This window comes from Apodemus sylvaticus, chromosome 2 (genome assembly GCF_947179515.1).
Source record: "Apodemus sylvaticus chromosome 2, mApoSyl1.1, whole genome shotgun sequence".
Taxonomy (NCBI): Eukaryota; Metazoa; Chordata; class Mammalia; order Rodentia; family Muridae; genus Apodemus; species Apodemus sylvaticus.
Window position 1 is genome coordinate 56,535,825 of NC_067473.1, and position 14,566 is coordinate 56,550,390.

Consider the following 14,566-nt stretch of genomic DNA (forward strand, 5'->3'; position numbering starts at 1 on the left):
ACACCCTTCTTAGTGTTTCTGTGTTCTCAAAAATACCATAGTGGTCTTCATCCCCACTAAGGAGAGAATAGGCATCTGCACCCTGGGGATTCCTCACAGAGGTCATAACATAGTAGTACCCCACACATGTTGAACCTAAATGCCAAAGGCCCCCCACAACAGCCACCCAGTGGCCAGCAGAGCACCAGCAACCATGCTAAGGTAGCATGGGAAGCCATAGCTGACACTCCAAATTACAATCTAATAGCCTACCACGCTTCCCTCGCACACAGCAGCAAAGGTTACCGTGCAATTACGTGTCGCTACATACAAATGACAGAGCAGTTACGGTTACTTTACCAATTACAGGGAAATTGCTCCCACTCTGCAGAGACTGGCACTCTGAAAAGCTCTATCATCGCCACCGAGAGGGGACTGAAACCGCTGCCAGCTTCCTTCTTCTGTCAATGTCCCCTGGCTCTGGGACAGAACCACAAGGCAGCCACTTGAGAAATGCAGACTGGGAAGAGCTGGTAGAGGAGACAGACCTGGGGAACTGTGGGGTTTCTCCTTCAAGCCCTAAGAACAGCAGGTCTTAACATGTGGGTCATGACCGCTTTAGGGGTTCAAACAACCCTTTTACAGGGGTCACTTAAGACCACATATATATCAGATACTTACATTAGAATTCAAAACAGTAGCAAAATTACAGTTATGAAGTAGCAAAGGAAATAATTTAATGTTTGGGGATCACCACAACATGAGGCACTGTATTAAAGGGTCACAGTATTAGGAACGTTGAGAACCACCACCTTAGACTCACCTTCCAAGCTCAGGTATAGTGACCAGCTCTCAAGGCCCCAACCATTATGCTGGCAGCCATTCCAGTCCATCTTGAATACCGTAAGGCAAGAGGTGGGTTGGCACCTAATCCAGGTGCTGCCCACCCCAGCAGGCAGGCCTCTGGTCTACTCTTCGCAGCCCCACAGAGAAACTTTCCCTGGCCCCCAGCTGCTCTACCTTTATCAGAACCCCAGCGAACCCTTATTACAGAAAGGTCAGAACTAGGCCAGAGCTCAGTGGTCCAAAGGCAGTGCTAACGATGTAGGGGTCAATAGGTCCATCCCCCTGTGGGCCAATTATCTGAACTCTGGGACATAGTCTTTTCCATAGCCACAGGCTTCCACTCTCACCCCAGGCATCCACTGCTTATAAACAGCCCACACTGGCCCAGAAACGCAGGTCAGGTGAGTCAGTGTGATGATGGATGGATGGACGGATGGATGGATGGATGGACGGATGGACGGACGGACAGACGGATGGATGGATGGATGAGTGGATGGGTGGATGGATGGATGAATGAATGGATGGATGGATGGATGCAACTGGCTACTCTGGCCATTGATCTATCTCCCAGGCTGCTCTGGATCCCAGGGAGAAAAATGAAATGCCAGACTTAGTTCTACACTTGCTCTGAGGGCAGCAAAGAGAAGAGTCCTTACAGCAGCAAGTCAGCCCTTCTGCCCTTCCTGGGCCAAGGAGTATTGCTGTGCCTCATGTGAAGTTCTGAGCACCCCCTCAGCATCCTCCTTCCCTGGGGCACCACCCATGTCCATTAAATAAGGGAGAAAAGCTGCCCAGATTCCTCCTGTGGGTCCAACTAAGCTTGTTCTGGGGTCTCTTAGCCTTGAAAAACTCCTCATTTTGAAGAAGGGGAAGGGGACTTCTGGGAGAACAATTTTATTAACAGATCTTCATTTATTAATTTGCTTCAGGATATTTATAAAGACCAAGCATTAAGGAGAGTCCCAGGAACGTAGAGATACAAAAGTTTCAGTTGCTGTCCCCCGAACTGTCCTCCTCCAGAGGGGAAGCAGACCTAGGCTGTATTTAGACAAGCGGTTGGTGTCTTATTTCAGGTGCCCCTGGACAGAATGAAGGGCAGGGCCACCAGCTGCAGGAGACTCTGTCATCTGTCAGAGACTCTGTGCAGAGGTGACTTGGCCTTCACTTCATGTTTTTTTGCTTAGAGCACAGTATATTACCATACTAGTACAAAGTATCTTTTGTACTACTCCAGAGAAGAAAGTAAAATTAGAGGTTACATCAACCCATTTTACAGGAAACAAAATCAAGACTTGCCTATGACTGCTCTAGTAACCTATTAAGCTACAGGAAGAGCTAAAATTCGAATTTCCAGTCTAGAAAAGCAAAAGAAACAAATGGATAACAGCACCAACAAAACCCCTCACATCCATTGTGTTGCTAGGCAGCAGCCTTGGAGTGGGCATTCTGGTCTCAGGGAGAGCAAGGCTCACCACTGAAGGAGGACCTCTGCTGAAGGCCACTTCCAGAACCTGGACTTAACCAAACAAACCCTGCTGAGACAGTCCCTGGCCAATCGTCAGATTTGGGATCTTTCTCTCTTGTGTCCACATACGCCAAAGAATGTGGAAGTGGTGGAAGTGGAAGCTTTGTGAAGGTGTACAAGACAGGAGGGAAAGAAGAGAAATCTGTAAGCCACTGCTTAGGATCCTTTGGAATCCTGCATCCTCACAAGCCATAAACCTCTCTACACTAATTACACCTACATGACATGAGTGAGGACTCTCTCTCTCTCTCTCTCTCTCTCTCTCTCTCTCTCTCACACACACACACACACACACACACACACACATGCACAGCAGGAGCTGCCCATAGCAGGCCTCTGCTAGAAACCCAGCACCAGTGAATTACGCATGTGGGATTTCTTTTTAAAAGAGGTATTGATCAGATAAGCTGTAATAGCTCATGTCTAAATACAGACTCCGATTGTGAAGCTCTGCAGTACAGGGTGATAATGATCACCCACTTATTAGGAACCATATCTCAAATATGGCTGCTGACCCCTCAGGTGCACATAAATACAGCAGGCCTGGAGCACTGCATGCATGGGGCCCTAGGGAGGAGGCTGTGTGTGCTCCACTCAGTCTCCTCAGGGGTAAACAGAGAGGGCTCCCAGGGGCTCTCAGGAGCCTAGAAAGAACTCCAGGAGACTATGGTAGGCTTAGGTTTAGCCTTGTTGAGAAGCCTGTTTGTTACTCTGTAAGATGTGTTTAAGTGATCATTTCTCTAACAAAGAATTAACACACACACACACACACACACACACACACACACACACCTCCAACCCTTTGATAGCTTTACTAACCTGCATAACCTTTGCTTTCTCCTTCATAATTCCTAACCCTCTCCGTAAGCCCTATTAAATCTCCTACTGCATTGAACTCTCAGAAGGAAGCGAGAGAAGGACGGTTAGGGGTGAAGGCTGCCCCTGAACCCAGGTTGTGAACACAGAGAGCAGAAACAGAATGGGGCACTGTAGCCATCCACTTCGTTACTAATGCATCATCTCAGAGTGATTCTTTATTGTGTCCCTTTTCAATGGAATTGTAGGGGAAATGAATGTGTACAGAGGAAGGGTGGGGGGGGAGAGCCAGCGAGACACAGCCACAGTAACCTAGTTAGACAAATATGTTATTGAAGGGATTCAGTGCAAAGTGTCTCAGGGCTGGAAAAACAACCCAACAAATTGTAGCCAAGGTTCCCAAGAACCAAGAGCCCTGCTTTCAGGCATCTCATAAAGGATGGGCGGGAAGGGACAAAATATCAGGGCAGAAGAAGGCCAATTGTGTCCCGGGAGCTCGGTGGGGAGCAGGGTCCGCTTCCAAAGCTTAATTATTGTACTTCTGTACCTATGGAGCAATGGAAGCCATAAACGAAGGCAATGTTTCGTTTTCTACTAACGTTGAAACCTCTGTGTGTTTGGGTGCCCACTGTAGCCCAATGTCACCAGACATCCAAGGAGTCTTTCGATAGTCATGATAACAAGACAGCCTTCTAATAGGGTGCCGTGGCTGCTAATTTCTGCTGTATTCCCAGGAGAGGGGAACTAATCCTGACATGCTTTCTGCAAGCCAGGTCATAACCAACAGCAAGTGTTTGTCATGGACCCTCCAAAGGGTTGCTGAGCAGCGCCATCGCCATCGGAGAGCAGCTCCTCATTAGCCCAGCTGCTGAGGGCGCCATGTTCCTCCCTCTCATAAGCAGCCAGGACACAGCACAATGGACGTCTGCACAGGGCACAGCTATGGACCAGCTTGGCAAGAGAAACGGAACTCTGCAGGTGGCACCTAGAGCTGGGAGCAAATCTAGTGGATCCCCAACTGGACCCCTGGGGACTCCCAGAGAAGTTTCTCAGCCTTGTGAGCAACACCAGCCAAACGCCACCGGGAAGCTTCCCTCCCCTTCTAGACCTTAGCTTTACCCACCCCTAGCAGCTGCCTGTCAGGGGCAGATAAATCCCATATGAAACCGCCCATCAATCCCAGCTCTTGCTCCCCCTCCCAGAGTTTAAGGCAGGCAGCCACAGCCACCATTCGAACTATAATTGAGGTGAGGATTGCCACGATGATTAAGTTTGTGTGTTTCCTGGCGGGTACAGGGAAGCAGTGGCCCTGCTCACCAGGCTGAATTATGGGGTAGGTCATTCCCTTGTTAGTGGGAATAAATTTTATTAGCTCCACTCATGTAGCTGTGTATCTTCCTCTCTTGCTCCTCCAGCCCATGTGTCTGGGTAATGTCGCCTGCATGCAGGATAAATCAGCAGAACAGATCCCATTAGATTTTGGAACTCTGACAGAGACATAGTAATGACATGGAGAACGATACCGGTTTTCTTCGGTCTCAGGGATGCTGATGTGTATATGTGGACAGCGTGTGGCCGGACTCACTAGGAAGAAGGATCTGAATGGACAGATAGAACGAGGAAAGTGCCCTTGGTTGTCTGTTCCTCCTCCAACTTTGTTAACAAAATGAGAGCAGTTGCCAGTGTGTGGATGTGTGGTCAGTCCCTTCGGCCTTGCAGAATTAAAGGACACCGGAGAGGAAAAATAACAAGACTGTAGCTTAGAAGATGTCTTTTCTGGTGCATTGTCTGAGCCTCCAATATGCGTACATGGAGAAAGAAAGGCATGTCAGAAAACAAGCACATCCTAGGGACTAAGACACTGAATGTAACCTCAGTTAGATACAGCCCAAACCTCTCCAAAGAAAATACTGATGGTGTAGATCCAGCAATGAGTCACAGGAACAGGATAACCAGAGGTGGGGGTGCGGGGTAAGGGTGGGACTATTTGTATTCATCAAGGGGTTCTGGCACTGTCCTTACTTTCTAATAACATCTGTGTTTCTTTTTTGCGGTTTATGGAATATATATTGTCTCACCAACTTCTTCCTTAGCATAAAATTAGAGCAGAAGGGGAGCTGTTTACTGGCCTTGTGATAGTTCGTGAGCAGGTACTGGCTGAGACCCAAAGGTCATGACTCTCTGGCCAGCATCTTTGCCAAGACACCACCCTATGTGAATGAAATGAATTAAAGGGAACCCCATATCTGGAGTGATCAGTGAGGTACATTCACGTGTTGATTGACAAGATGTCCAGCATCCCATTTCAGGCAGTGCTACACCTACTGAATGAGGCTTGTGTGCACAAATACACGTACACACTTGTATATTCATGAGAGAGGAATATCACTGTGTTCACGGCTGAGGGTAGTGTGGAAGCAGGAGAGGAATGAAGCCACAAAGACAAGACAGGAGGCGATGAATCACAAGGAGATGTGTTTAGAGAAAGACAGGGAGAAGCAACAAGACGGGAGCTGGACACAAGGAAGGCGTGTGCACGTGTGGGCATATGTACTAGTAAGGTGTGTGCACGTGTGGGCATATGAACTAGTGTGCACGACATCGTGCTGAACCTGCGAAGTGATGTCTCAGCATGCTGGGCATCCATGTCCTTAAGTCATAGCTCAGAAAGACTAAGTCATAGACTGAGTCTCTTGAATGTGCCTGTATTAAAATTTGATATGTGTGACTTTTAGGTTCTGCAGTCAACACACCCTACCCCCAATACACACACACACACACACACACTGACCTGCTGGCCTTCAAGTGGCATGCTGGGAGAACACATTAAGCCAACCTTGGACACTTCCTCCCACCATATCTCATAGCTCATCCCCCAGGACTTGACCATTATCACAGGATCCCAGAAGATTCAGACGGGACTTCTACTGCAACTCCTGCTGACCAAGAAGGCTAAGAGAGATGAGTGGCTTTAGACCTGGATGCCTAGTAAGTGAGCTACTTTGAGGGGAGACAGGGGAGACTTCTATCTTGGGGTTGTCTTACAACAGGCCTCTGAATTTTAACTAAGGAAATTGTGTACTCACAGGGCTTGCAAGGAGTGAAGACTTGCAATATGTATACCTATTCCATGAACTTGTTTAGTGGCCTGTAGTGTTGACAAGACTGGTTGGAATGAGAAGGGGGGCAGGGCATGGAAGAGGAGGAGTTCCTGGACCATGGGAGTGTGGGTGCCAAGCAAAGAGATGAACCCTTGCCTCTCACCATAACAGGAAACAAGCCCATGTAGTCAGAGTCTAGCTTCCTGCTGACAGAGAAAGGAAAACAGCGCAGGCAGACTGGCTGAGGCTGGCCTGGGACAGCTGCCTGGCTAGTCCGGATGCTCGATTTCATGGAGTTCAGGATCTCAGGCGCCAGGCAAACCTGAGTGACCAGCTATGCTGGGACACAAGGCCAGGCTGAGTCCAAGGGGATGACCCTGCCCACTTCCTAGGACTACCTGCTGTGTCTGGGAATCAGATGAATCACACGGCATGTAGGGATGACGTGCTCCTTCATGTCAGAGATGGATGCTGTTGGGCAGAGAGTGAAAATGAAGCTTGTTCTTCTACCTCTGGGACCTCCGTGGGACTGGCAAGGCCAGTGGGTAAACCTTCAAGTCATATGGGAGTTTGGCCCAGCCATAGTTCTTCTGGACAGGCCGCTGGAATCTTGGGAGATGTTTTCAGGGTGCATTAACTTGGAGAGGCCCATTTGTACCTGATACTTAGGGTCTAGGATCACATATCCCCTGTTCTGCCCAGATGGCCTTTGCACAGGAACCTGGCCTACCCAGACAAGTTCTACTGAGACATGCCATGGGAGAAGTAGTGGACTTGGAATTCAGACACAGGGTAGGTTCTAGACTGCTAATTACATAATACTGAGCTAAGTGCTTGACTCTCTGTTCCTCTTTCCCCTTGGGGCTTGGAGCCTGACTATTCTGTTGTTCTATAGGACTCTGGGAACAATAAAATGTGCATGAAGCACGTTGTACACTGACAAGGCAAGGCTATACAAAGCTGTGGTGGTCCTCACTCTCTACTTCCTAGCTATGAGGGCCTGACAGGTGATGATTCAAAATAAGAGTCCCTGCCCTATGGACCCAATTTTTTTTTCCTAGCAGAAGGTCACTCTGAGGTCAAAGCTCACAGAGAAGAGGAAGTGATTTGTATCCACTCTGAGTCTGCCTCCCATTATCAGCCCTAGACTGGTGCTGCCTGATGCTTCTTAGCTGGTTTCAAACTCAGACTTCAGGAAATGGAGTGATAGACACTCCCTTGACTACAACCTTTGTCCCATCTACAGGCTGTAGTGATCAACTTCCCTTTCACATTCCTGTAGACTGAGGTCTTTCCTTCATCTTGGCTAGTCTGTTGCCTAGTTGCCTAAAACATTCCCAGGATTTAAGATGTTTCTCTACTCATTGGCTTACTTGGATCCAGAGGCTAGAGCTCTGTGAGGGACTTCAGCAAGCTAAAGAGGGAGAGGAATGCAGGGAGCCAAGCCTAGGATAACCCCTAGACTCATGAAAACCACAGATCCTTCGCTCACAACCATGTACTCCCCAGAGTGGGCTGCCTACTATTCCACATTAGAACTGTCTAATTTTCTGTAGGAAAGGCTGGCTGTCACAGAGTCCTAATGCAAGACAAAAATGGTGGTCCCATAGCTTTAGAGGTGTGTACTCTATAGACAGAGTTGCCGAGAAACTTTGAAGTAGGCTACAAAAGGGTTCAGAGCCAGGACCAGTGGTGAGAAGCTACAGAAATACAAATTAAATCAAATTGGTTAACCCTCCTAGGTGCCTTCCTAACAAATTGGCCTCAGGTTAGACACCTTGAGTTCCAACACAACCTAAGACCCCTGTCAGATCGTTCTAGGTCTCTTATGCCTAGGCTCTCGTGAGATTCTCTGAACAATGGCAGGCTCTACTGCCTTCATTATTAGATGCCTTTTCCATTTGGATTAATAAAGACCAGGACCCAGGAAAAGAAAGGCTCAAAAAGCAAAGTTGGGGGCTGTTCCCATCTCCCAAAACACCTAAAGATGCCTCACCAGCTCCCACAGTGTCCATATCCAACATAGCCCAGGGATTGACACTTGCAAATGTTTCTATACTCATAGCCACTCAGTCACCACTCCTGGCCGTTCCCTCTTCTCTGACATGAATACAGCCAGCCTTCCTGGCCCATGGGGAACAGAAGTGCCACTGAGTTCTCTGAGACTTGCAATCAGAAGGCTCTGGATTCATGAGGTAGGCAAGTGACCCAGGGTTAGACTACTTTCAGCTCTGAGTTCAGGGGAAGAAATATAGGTCTCAGGAAGTGGAAGAGGCCATATAAGCTCAATAAATATCTTCTGATAAGCATTCTAACTCTCAGAATTAGGATAAAGTGTGTAATCAAAACAAATCTCTGGTCATATCCCCTTTGTAAGCTCTCCAAGTTACAGCTATAATAAATCCCACAGGTATTCCCCACCCTCCAAAAACAAACCCTTCAAGTCACTCTCTTAAGTTGTAGAGTCCGTTGGCTACTTCCAGTAGCAGCAACCCATCGGACAAATCCAGCTGTGGTGGTGAGTTTTATGTCAGCTTGACACAGCTAGATTGAAGAATTCTCAACAGAGTAAAGCCTCCATAAGATTTACCTGTGGGTACGTCTGTAGTGCGTTATCTTGGTTGATGATTGATAAGAGAGGGCCCATCACCACTTCTAGGCTAGTGGTCCTAGGTGCTATACAAAGCCATCTGAGCAAGCCATAAGAAGCAAGGCAGTCGCCCATACTCCTCCGTGGCCTCTGTATCAGCTCCTGCTTCCAATTTCCACCCCGGCTTCCCTTAGTGATGGTTATGATATGGAACTGTGAGTTTGAATAAACCACATTCTCTCCAACTTACTTCGGACTATGGTGTTTATCTCAGTAATAGAAACCCTAACTAAGACACTGTCTGAGACACGGTTCCCACTTTACAGACCCCAAAATGTAAAGATCACAGATTCAGAGGCAAAAGAAGATTCCAGAGTTCACCTTGTCCATTCTCTGTCTCTAGACTGGAAAAAACAACAGCACTGGGGATGATGGGTCACAGGGAAGCAGAATGCCAACATAGCTGACATCAGGCACTGGCTGCCTGATGCTGACATTGTGCCGTATGGGACTTGTGTGGTCTGAGCTGAGCCCAAATGAATTGTAACCAGAGAGCCTGAGCAAAGGAACGTGGGTATCAACCAAATCAAAGGAAACTGATACTGTGCATTAAAAGCTGGCCCGGCCTTTTTTAGACTGGCTGGGAGACAGCCCTGGCCCTGTGCAGTTTCTGGCCTCTCCCTCCCTATTCTCAGCTCTGAACTCGCCTCTAACTTGAAAGGGCTAATTAAAGCCAAAAGAAAAAAATCAAAAGCTTGTTATCTGGCTCCATTACTCCCAGGCCTGGCATTGGTTTGCTTCGAAAAGCTGTACTCCCTCTGTTCTCCCCAAGGATGGCATGCAGGGTTAGGGCCCACTGCTCTGTAGGCCTCTGTGGTGAACTTGGCTTTTGTATTATGGCAGGAGCGGGAGAGGGATAGATACCTGTTCACACAGTCGGATGGACCCCTGCAGACGCTGTTGCTCCCAGAAGCAAAGCCCAACACAATTGTTGAACAAATTCTCTAACGAAAACTGTGAGAGATTGCAAACCCCTCTGATCTCAAAAGAACTATCTGTTCGGTGATCATACACTACCATGCCATCTTCGGGCATGAGCAATATATGTACATGGGTGTGTAAATGCGTTGGTGGAGATATTTATTGCATTGTATTCAAGTATGTCAGAGTACTCAAATAAAAAATGAGTAAAGAAGGCACTATGGGGTAAAGTTCTCCCTCTCCCAAATGCAGATTGCTTTTTAACAATATTAAGAGATTCCTGGATAATGGGTCTGGGGAGGGATCAATGGTCAAAGCAGTTGTTATATAGATGTAAATCCTGAGTTTGGATTCACAGAATCCCATGTAAACACTGGGTGGGCAAAGAAGCCCACCTATAATTCCAGCCTTGAAGGTTGAGACAGGAAAGTCCCCTGAGCAAGCTGCCAACCTAGACATATTGCTGAAAGATCTAATCTCAAAGAATAAGGTAGAAGGGTGACTAAAAATGATTTCCCATATCAACCTTGGGACCTATACATACACAATTGGGTCTACACAGTTATGGCCTCTCCCAGAATATATAGAAAAATGAAAGAAGAGGCAGCATAGTCAAGAGTGGTTAGTGAGTAGGTTCAGTTGTTGTTGTTTTATTTTGCTTTTGTTTTTCAAGACATGGTTTCTCTTCATAGCCCTGGCTGTCCTGGAACTCACTATGTAGACCAGTCTGGGCTCTCAAATTCACAAAGATCCACCTCTCTCTGCCTCCTAAATGCTGGGATTAAAGGCATGTGCCACCACTCCTGGCTTGGATTGTTTCTTTTATTATGGGAGTGGGTTAGGGATGAGATCACTCATCCCTTTCTTTCTCTTGATTTGCCTTCATCATCCCGTTGTGTTGTGATACAGCAAGTGGGACCTCAACAAATGTACACACTTGGTTGTAGACTATGGCAACCTCCAAAACTATGTAAAATACATTTCTGCTGACAATTAGTGGTCTAGTCTTGTCTTTCCAATAGAGAAGTATGTGGGTTTTCTATACTTATCTTCTACTGTTTCCCAACTGACCTGTGCTTAAGTGTTCAACACCACACACACACACACACACCAACAACAACACACCACAAATACGGTTTGTCATTGACCACCTACATTTAGGAACACTTCAGAGTCCTGGAAGTTCATAACATCCCCCATAGACCCTCTTGACTATATTATCTACCACCCAAAAATAAATGGCTCCAGGATTCTTGCCTTGAATTCCCTTCCTGAAAGACTGTGACCTGTAGACTGAAATAATCCCTCTCCTCCCCAAGTTGCATTTAGTTGTGATCTTTATCCCAGCAAAAGAAACCTAACTAAGAAAGACCTCTTTTCCATGGCACTATGAACACAGAAGAAGCCTTATAAATATGTTTGATCTCTTTCTATCTCCCCTTTACTCTCATTTGTCATTTTAAGAGATATGCAAGGGGCTAAAATAAAACCATAATTCTCTGAAATCCCATGTCCATCTCAAATGCAAAATGACGTCCCATGTTAGCAATTGCCTTTCCTGAATCTTCCATCATTTTTTCTCTAAGCTGCTCTACTAATACAAAATACAAAGAACATCAGCTTTACATGTTTCCACCCACTTGCAGCCTGTTTCTCATAACCAACAACAAGAGACCAGAACGAGGTGCCTATAGGAAATCTATATTTTAACTCTAGCTGAGGCCTTCATACTAAAGATGCTTGGCTGCTGATAGTCCAAATTATTGAGACCCAAAATGGAGACCCATTGAAATCCTATAGAAGCTACAAAAGCTGGGGTCTTTATTGCCCGCTGTCCAGGCCCACAGATCCCTCCTCACTCACCGCACTGCTGCAAGGGATGTCCTTCACCTTGAGCCAGGCTAGGTCTAGTGTTCCCTCGCCCCTATAACAGGACTGCAGTCGGTCCTTAATGCGATCATTGATCTGCTTCAAGATGAAGATGCACAGGGCAGACTCATCCAGAGATTTCATTTTCCGCTTCTGGCCCTTGGAGAAGACGGTGAAGAGAAGGTCATCATCTGGGCGGACGCCCAGGGTCCGGCCGAGCACTGCACCGGCTTTAGACAGGTAGGCAGCTTGTAACAAGCGATACTCCACCCCACTGCGCTCACAGCCGATAGGCACCTCTACGTAAGAGTTGAAGGCTGTGTCCTCTTTGCAAAGCCTCACGAGCTTTGAGGTGTACACCTGCTCCTTTGTCGTGGAGCCTGGGGGAGACACCATCTCTGGCTGAAGGGTCAAAAAGTAGACAAAATTGCCACTGCTGAAACCATAGACATAGTAGATGTCAAAATCAGGGATAACGGTGAAGGTGTCCGAAGGGATCTTAATCATAGAGGCCACAAATTCATCATGGAAAACATAAGCGAACATGCCATCTGCCTCAGAGTTCTTAGTCAGCTTCCTGCTGGAGATGGTAGGAAAATATTCAGGTTTGCCATCTACTGCTGTGGCAATAAAGAGTTTATCATCAAAGTTGCTGTAGGAAACGATCACCCCAAAGACCGAGCCACTCTCGTTAACCCCCGAGAGGTAATGTTCCTTCTTGTGGAAGGGCTCTCCCAACTTGAAGAGGTCCTCTAGCCTCAGGAGCTTGCAGATACCCTGGTACAGGCTCCCACATGCGATCAGCCTGTTTTCTTTGTAGTCTATAAGCAGCATCTTGTTGACGTTATTGGTGCTGGCCAGGGGCTCGTTGCAGGTCTGAACAATCCGAGGTGGGTAACACTTGGGGTTGTCCTCGTCTGGCCCTGTCTGATGAGTCACCAAGACCTTGAGGTCACTAGAGAGTTTGTAGATCCTGTTGACAGCCCCCAAATAAATGTGCCCTGTCCTCTCATCCACCACAAGGTGATTGAAGCCCTCGGCGGGCTCCCCACGGAATGTGACAAAAGAAGACTTCTGAGACAGCTGGGGTGGCTGGCGTGGAAGCAGGGTGGATGAGCCCATCCCTACCACCAGCAGGTGGGAGAGCAGGCAAGTCCAGTTCCAGGGCATGGCTTTCATCTCAGACACAGGTCCTCTCAGACACAGCAGCACTCCAGCGCAACCGTCCCTTTCCGGGGGGCCAGGACTCAGCAGGGCTGTCTCCCCTAGAAAAGAAAAAAGATTTAATTGTGAGTGATCCAGAGGGTCACGGTGACTTCAGATCTGCCTGAATTCAGTACACATATGGAACTGACCTGCCCTGGGGTAGCCAGAGGCCAGCATAGGTGAAGGAGTTGGTGGCTATCATCCATAAGTACCACCCCTTCTCAGTATTAATGATAGTGGTGACTGTCATGATGATGGTGATAAGGATGACGGTGGTAGAACTGACAGGAGGGAATATTGTCTACTGAGTGTCTGGCTTTGCATCAATACCTGGCCAATACCTCTAGATACTGTCTTGTTTCATCTTAGCAACTCTTCCAAGATGAGTGTCTTCCAAATGACCTTCTAGATTTAAGGGCTACGCTTTTCTGTACACACAGAGTTGACACCCATGGGCCCCATGTTGGTGCGTTCTCTGCTATTGGTCCCAAGTTAGTGATCCAGGTGAGCAGCACCCAGAGAAGGCTGGAGGGAGGAGCCATCCCTCCATTGGGGCTTCCTCAGTTCTCTGTCTCCACGGTCTATAGACCAGCTCCTGGCCACTCCCTTAGGCCTAATAGTAACAGTGATCTCATTGTTATTTTAACTCAAAAATACAGCACTACCCTCTGAAGAAAGCAGTCTTTTAAGAAGATTCTTATTATCTACTGTTCAAAATACCTAACTTGCACATAGGGTTACCCACCAGAACTTTAACTGCTAACAACAGAATCATGTGGTCATTTTATACATTTTATACAGTTTTATACACCTAGAGAATGTCAGCTTGTGGGACTTTACCACCAAAACTAGGAAGAGTGGCTGAAATAGTCCATAGTAGGTCTTTAACCATCTCACTTGATCCCAGCCTCTCACAGCAAGAGCTGGGCTGTACTTGTTATGCACACAGAATTGCCAAGACTGACCCCCTTCTGTGGGCTGCCCATTACAACTGCTGTCCCAGACCCTCTTTGTCCTTCCTGCCTCCTCTACAAGAAGATACAGTGAGGTTAAACTAAAAGCCCACGTCCCCTAACCCTCCCAGCTGCAGCGGTCACCAGCCCACTCCCTGGGTACATAACCCAGCTCTGGGCTCTTCTATAATTTTAATGAGGTAGATCCTGGCTTCCCCTAATGCTGAGGACTCCTCTGTCTCCTACAATTTTCTTCAAAGGAAGAGAAAAAGTAATTCAGAAACCATCAATAACTAAACAAACAAACAAACGCATATTCTATAAGGGACAAAATTGCTGTCCATCCTAGCAGTTCCCTTTACTTCTATCCAGTGTGCTGTCTGCATGAGCTTTCAGCATCCCATTTCTTCCAGATTGGATGAAATAAGGGCCGGAAAAGGCAATATCTTATTTAGGGGCATCTCCACTCTGTGCGATTTCTCATTCTCTCAATGAGAAATCTCTCTCCTAAAACAATGAGGTTATGGGATGAGATAAATTGTTAAAATAATAGAAATCGCCCCAGCAGGAAGAAAGTGCAGGTTAGCTGGACACACAGAGAAGAGGGAAAAAATACAACAATAAAGATTTTACACTGTCAGCCAAAATCCTGAGAGAGAACACCTCAGTAAAACGTCAGAGGAAGAAGACCCTTGCAGAA

The 14,566-nt window shown here is 47.2% G+C and overlaps 1 protein-coding gene across 1 annotated transcript in view; it reads right to left on the reverse strand.

The window, feature by feature from the left end:
- Plxna4 (plexin A4) overlaps nucleotides 1-14,566 on the reverse strand; it is a 440,362-nt gene that overhangs the window by 356,173 nt on the left and 69,623 nt on the right. Inside the window, exon 2 of the mRNA XM_052173399.1 lies at nucleotides 11,702-12,972. Coding sequence (XP_052029359.1) covers nucleotides 11,702-12,886 — 1,185 coding nt within the window. The 5' untranslated portion in view covers nucleotides 12,887-12,972. The remainder of the gene's footprint in view (nucleotides 1-11,701; nucleotides 12,973-14,566) is intronic.